The sequence below is a fragment of the Talaromyces atroroseus genome (assembly GCF_001907595.1).
Source record: "Talaromyces atroroseus strain IBT 11181 chromosome Unknown scaffold_1, whole genome shotgun sequence".
NCBI classification, from domain to species: Eukaryota; Fungi; Ascomycota; class Eurotiomycetes; order Eurotiales; family Trichocomaceae; genus Talaromyces; species Talaromyces atroroseus.
Window position 1 is genome coordinate 2,067,202 of NW_017971433.1, and position 6,159 is coordinate 2,073,360.

Here is a 6,159-nt window from a genome sequence, read left to right on the forward strand (position 1 = left end):
ATGCATGCGATATGTCAATCAAGGGGTATCATTCATTCATGACATGTCTATTCCTTGCGTTAAAAGACTCGTAGAATTGAGGTTCTTTTTCATTATTCGGGTTGGCCTTTGTTCCAGAAAGACAAACAAAACTAAACAGCCCTATATTAGATAAGCATTTGGTCAATTCATTCTAACTAGCGTATTTCCCGAGTAAACCGGCCACTCGGGACCCACATTATTTTATCAACCCTTATAAAATGTATATAAAAACAAAAAAGTATAGATTTTACTAGCTAGGAGGATTGGGGCACCTATTACGTTTATGCCCTGGTTGCCAGCAATTGCTACATCTAGGAGGTGCGTGCTGAAGTGCCTGTAAAGCCTCATTTTGATTGGCCGGCAGTGGGGGTTCAACAACTTGATTAAGTGACTGTGCCAGCTCTCTGCCTTTGGAAACTGTCAAAATACTCTTATTGAGAAGAGCTCTTATACGTCTATCATGGTGTTTCTGTATTTGATTAAGCGAATCGTGTAAATCATGATTTTCCTTAGTAAGAATAGCAGCGTTATGTATTGTTGTTAAGGAGCCCTTGATTAGTTGATTAAGCGCCTGAGCTGACGGCGAAGAGGGACTTAAATTAGATATAGAAAGAAGTTTTTTGATAGAGGTAGCCTCATCCTCGGCGTTCTAGAGAGAGTAACCAATCCCGGAGCGAGGCCTCCTCAGTAAGAGTTAATTTTCTGTGTTTTATACTAGCCTATTAGTGTTCAATTGAGCCTTGCTGTCGTTCCGTTAACGTTGACCTACTGATGTCAAAAAGACGTGCAGCTTCGCGCACACTATCGATTTGTTTATTTTTTAACGCGTTAATGGCAAGAAGAAGCCTTCCTTCATAGCTAGGATCCATTTTTGCACGTTTTTTAGGCATTTTTGATGTTGTAAAGTTCGTGTGAAAATGATGGGTTGAAAATCGAGTGGAATTTTTGGTGGGGTGGCCGGTTTACTCGGGAAATACGTTATTTACTATTTATTCGCGCCCCCTCCTCTGAAAATATAGAAAGGAGCCCTCGGACAATTATCGTATAGAAAACCCTCACTTTTGTTGTGAAGCGCATGGATTTTTGAGATACAATGGAATCACGATGCTTTTATTTTGGTGACCAGTATGTTATGCCGAATCTGTCTCACAGCGAATAATGGCTGGATCAATTTCCACATAGAACATTGAAATTCATCGTACAGGTAAATAGGCTTAAGCCAGAGAATCAGTCACGCAGCCGTGGCTCGCGTCTCCGACAAGTCTGTAATTCGAAAGAAAAAAAGTAAAATCATTAGTCTGTGCTGAACGATATCTCAATCAAGATTTAGGAAGGGAGGGGGAAAACATACCGAGCATATTTGCCTAGTGTGCCTCGCATAGTCAACCCGGTAGGTGGTAACCTGCCCTCTGCACGATCAGCCTCCCATTGCATGCGGCGCGAGGCCAGCTCATTCTCGTCGACATGCAAATCCAGAACACGCGTTTCAGCGTCGATAGTGATGTCGTCGCCATCCTTGACCAGTCCAATGGGCCCACCGACCGCAGCCTCGGGGACAATGTGACCGATCAAAAACCCGTGAGAACCGCCGGAGAAGCGGCCGTCTGTGATCAGAGCGCAGGACGAACCCAGTCCGGCACCCATGAGAGCGGAGGAAGGTTTAAGCATTTCTTGATACGTGTTAGTTTTATTTTTTCTTCCTTTTTTTTTTCTCAAGGCGGGGAACGGATAAGAGTTTAATGGATATTCCAGGGAAAATAAAGGCGATAAACAAAAAAAAAAAAAAGATACGTACCAGGCATTCCAGGACCACCCTTGGGACCACAGTAGCGAATGACAACAACAGTCTTGTCCTCCTTCTTGATCTCCTTGCGCTCGAGAGCGGCAACGAAGTCATCCTCGTCGTCAAACACGCGCGCCTTGCCCTTGAAGACCGTGCCTTCTTTGCCAGTAATCTTACCGACACAGCCCTCCGGTGCGAGACTGCCCCTCAAGATCTGAATATGACCTGTGCTCTTGATTGGTTGGGTCAATGGGCGGATAATCTTCTGCTCAGCAGGGAAGTCGGGCACATTCTCCACGTTTTCGGCCAGGGTCTTTCCAGTAACCGTGATTCCGGATCCATCAATCAAGCCTTCCTTCAGCATAAACTTGATCAAAGAAGGAGTACCTCCGATCTGGTACAAGTCGTTGAAAACGTACTTGCCGGACGGCTTGAGGTCAGCCAGGTACGGGGTGCGGTCAGAGACGGCCTGGAAGTCGTCGATAGTCAATTTGATGCCGACAGAGTCTGCGATGGCAATCAGATGGAGAACCGCGTTGGTCGAGCCACCGGTGATGTTAACCAGGATCATTGCATTCTCGAATGCCTGGCGGGTCAAAATATCGGATGGACGGATGTCCTCAACCAAGAGATTCTTAATGGCCTGACCAGCAGCCAAGCATTCAAGCTGCTTGACCTTGGAATCGGCCGGGTTCGACGAAGATCCTGGCAAGGTCATGCCCATAATCTCAATGGCACTAGCCAACGTATTTGCAGTATACATGCCACCGCAAGCACCCTGACCGGGGCAAGCATGGCGGATAATATCAAAGCGCTTCTCTTCATTGATTTCACCCGTCAAGAACTGTCCGTAAGCCTGGAAAGCAGAGACAATATCAATGTCGGCATTGTTCTGTGTCGCAGCACAGCCAGCCTTGATAGAGCCTCCGTAGACCATTATACTAGGTCGGTTGACCCGACCCATAGCCATCAGAACACCGGGCATGTTCTTGTCGCAGCCGGGAATGCTAATATTCGCATCGTACCATTGACCCCCCATGACGGTCTCAATCGAGTCAGCGATAAGATCCCGACTCTGCAATGAGAACCGCATTCCCTTGGTACCCATACTGATTCCATCGCTGACACCAACGGTGTTGAATTGGTATCCGATCAACCCGGCCTTCTCGACACCCTCTCGGACCAGGTTATTGAGCTCTAGCAGATGCATGTTGCATGGGTTTCCTGTAAGCCAGACCGACGAAATTCCCACCTGGGCTTTGTTCATATCAGACTCCGACAGCCCCGTAGCGTACAACATGGCCTGAGAAGCGCCCTGGGAGATGGGCTGTGTGATGGTCCGTGAAACCTTGTTGAGGACCTCATCGTCCTTTCGACGGGGGAGTGTCGTGGAAAGCGAGCGCCTGCCAAGAATTCCATGCAATTAGACAACCATTGTCTGGCTTCGTCGATGTTCATTTTCACAAATAACTCACGAGGCAAATTGGGTACTCTGGAAAGCTCTCAGAGCTGAGGGCAGCCGCCCTCGCGTTTGTGACAAAAACATTTTTCTTCCCACCGCCCTTCGCGCACAAGATCAGGAATAGAATTGGAGGAGAGGAGATATATCGACGGAGTAAGAAAAATGCTCTCTGGATCCTGTCTTGGTGCCAACCATCCACAGAGCGAAACACAGATGGAAGATGGCAAATGATGGAAATTCCGCAACGACGTTTATGAGTCGGGGTTTCGGCCGGGGAAGCAAGGTGCCTCTCCGGCCGGTCTTTCTTGCGGGGCGACATCGGCTTGCAGCAGTGCTGGCCAATCAGCGCTTCTTCTATGGTCAGCTCCGCTCCGCGCTGCACTAAGCATATAAACTAGTTGTAAAAGTCTGGGGAAGTTGCTTTTATTTTGTTTTTATATGGTTGCAAAGAAAATTGTACCTAGGTATTCTTTTTTCTAAACCAGTAATCCGCGCATAAAATCTTGGCAGTAGTCGTTATAAGGCATGAGGCATAGCTAATCATAAACATGGCGTATATAGTACAAACAGTACGCATAACTCTTCTCTTTTTTTACCCCCTCCTTTTCATGGCACTTCTTTATCTCCTCTTTTCAATTCACCATCCAAATCAAGGGCTTCTTTGACATAGGCAAGCTGTGAAATCTCATCTAAGCTCTTTCGGCGTGAATGACGCTTCAGCAATCCTTCAACACACTCACGAGCTCCCTCTAGCCCTTTGCCCTTGACTGGATCCCATTCTTCCTCTTCATCAGTATACCGATACCATGACCATTCACACCGTGCTATCCGATGTGGAGTGCGAGCACGCAGTTTGGCTGGATCGCCTCTTGTGCCTGGCAGGGCGTCAAAGGGTAGTCGGTTCTCCATCATAGCATACAGCAGAACACCAAGTGCCCATGCATCTGTCGAGCGCCCATCATAAGGCTGGCCCATGAGAATCTCTGGCGCTGCATAATCCTCACTGCCGCAGCGTGTATGGAGCAAGGGACTCTCTGGTGGCTCTGGGATTCTTCGAGATAGGCCCAAGTCACTTACAGTGATTACCGCACGGTCATATGTGCGCCAATCAGATATCTGTTCCATGGCTGAAGGGGGCAAGTTGACTAAAACATCTGATCGGGAGTCAGAACTATTCATCCAATGTCACGGCGAGAGGCGGTGAAAATATAGCAACTTACTCTCGAGCTTGATGTCGCGGTGGACTATAAAGTTAGCATGCAAGTAGCGCACCGCCCCGACTAACTCAGCAAACATCCTTCTGATCAGGGGCGGAGTCATTAGGGACTTCATCTCTGACGTTGCAAACTCAAACAGATCTCCACCCGGGCAGTAATCCAAAACCAGTAGTGCGCGTTTATCGTCGCTTCCAAAAGCTTTCAATTGAACCAAGGAGGGATGATTGACCAACTTCAGGATTTCGACCTCCCGCTTAAGGGAAACCTCGACACGCTCCTCGTCTGCTCCACCAGCCGGTCCGTACTCGATAATCTTGACGGCGACCAGCTTTTGCGACATCAGGCTGGGCATCCGAAAATGCCCATCCTTCCCAGAGGCATCTTCCGGTATTCTCACCGCCAGACTGACTTGGCTGAATGTGCCATGGCCTAATTGGCGAAGCTTTCTGTATTTCCTCGGCTGCTGGGTACGGATTGATCGCACAAAGTAGGTCTCATTCTGAGAGCCACTGTCGGGCTCGTTCTGGATGATTGGCTTTGAGTCTATATCTTCATCGCCGCTGCGAGCTGAGCGAGGCGGGGTTGGCGGCCGGGCTGCGGAGTGCGTCAAGCCTCGTTGGACCGCGAGATACTGCTCACGATGTAAGCTATTCGGGTCAGATGTCGACACTCCAGATGCCGAGGAGAGTTCCGACGAACGATTGGTGCGCGTTAAGAGATCTGGCCTTGGAAAAGACGTGACTTCCTTCTTCGGGATATGCTCGCTCAGACTGCGGTTGCGTGAATGGCCGCGTGTGTCGTCCTGTCCATCCACCAGCTCGCTTTCCCGCACATCACTACCGGTCAATCGAGTACTGCTGTATCTCCTCGACCGAGACCTGGACGAAGCGGTTCGGAGGAATTGATTCGAATCGCTCAGACGTAGATTCAAAAATGAGCCGCTGCGCGAAAGTGACGACGATGTTCGTGAGAGAGAATGCGACGAGACTGTCCGTCCGCCAGAGCGCCATGAGGCGGGGCTCAGATAGCCGATCGGCGACGGCAGGGGGGTAATATCTGCCATGGCAGCCAATGCAGGCGAGGAAATGGCTGACGACCGCATTGACGAGGGAGAAAGTGAATCTGCACTGGACATTGTATTGCCCCTCACTGTATAACTAGCAGTTCGCCGGGGAAGGCTGGTTGACGAAAGGCTCTGGCGTAGCGGCGTGTCATTGTCGTTCAGCGGAGTTACAGGGCGGCGGTCGGCCGGAGGAAGGTCGGTATGTATGTGTAATGAAGGGAATGGCTGGTTTCTGGGAAGGTAATGCAAGGTATTGTGAGCACTCCATGGCGCAGGCGTGGTGGTGGTGGTGGTGGTGGTGGTAGGCTGAGGGACATCGCAAACGGGACCCGACGTTGACGTTCTCGTTCGGCTTTGGAGTTCCGCAGGCAGTAAAGCCCGGGGTGGCGGCTGGTCTTGCTGCGTCTCTGACCCAACGGCCTGCCGAGTCGCATCGGCAGTCGACATGGAACTCCTCTTTTTTCTTCTTTTGCGATGTGTTGAAGAAATTCGAGTCGTGGACTCACTCCACTGTGTTTCTCTCGCGGATCTCGCTGTCGCTGCTCTTTCCGTCTGGCCGCAGGGAAGGAAGGATGCGGGAAGGCCCCAACGGAAACGGTCACTTGGGGGGGGG

The 6,159-nt window shown here is 50.0% G+C and overlaps 2 protein-coding genes across 2 annotated transcripts, besides 1 other annotated feature; both read right to left on the bottom strand.

The window, feature by feature from the left end:
• The first annotated feature begins 187 nt into the window (after positions 1 to 187).
• Positions 188 to 657: a repeat region (Identified by RepeatMasker using a combination of RepBase library and repeat library created with RepeatScout).
• A 578-nt stretch (positions 658 to 1,235) lies between these two features.
• UA08_01798 (putative dihydroxy-acid dehydratase, mitochondrial) lies at positions 1,236 to 3,350 on the bottom strand (the record flags this gene model as incomplete). Its single annotated transcript, XM_020261501.1, has 4 exons — positions 1,236 to 1,284; positions 1,373 to 1,691; positions 1,817 to 3,207; positions 3,280 to 3,350. 4 exons carry the CDS (start codon positions 3,348 to 3,350, stop codon positions 1,236 to 1,238), a joined length of 1,830 nt encoding a protein of 609 aa, XP_020123594.1.
• Positions 3,351 to 3,872: 522 nt separating this feature from the next.
• Positions 3,873 to 5,993, bottom strand: UA08_01799 (hypothetical protein; the record flags this gene model as incomplete). Its single annotated transcript, XM_020261503.1, has 2 exons — positions 3,873 to 4,420; positions 4,487 to 5,993. The coding sequence occupies 2 exons, from the start codon at positions 5,991 to 5,993 to the stop codon at positions 3,873 to 3,875; spliced, it is 2,055 nt and encodes a 684-aa protein (XP_020123595.1).
• Between the last annotated feature and the right edge of the window lie 166 nt (positions 5,994 to 6,159).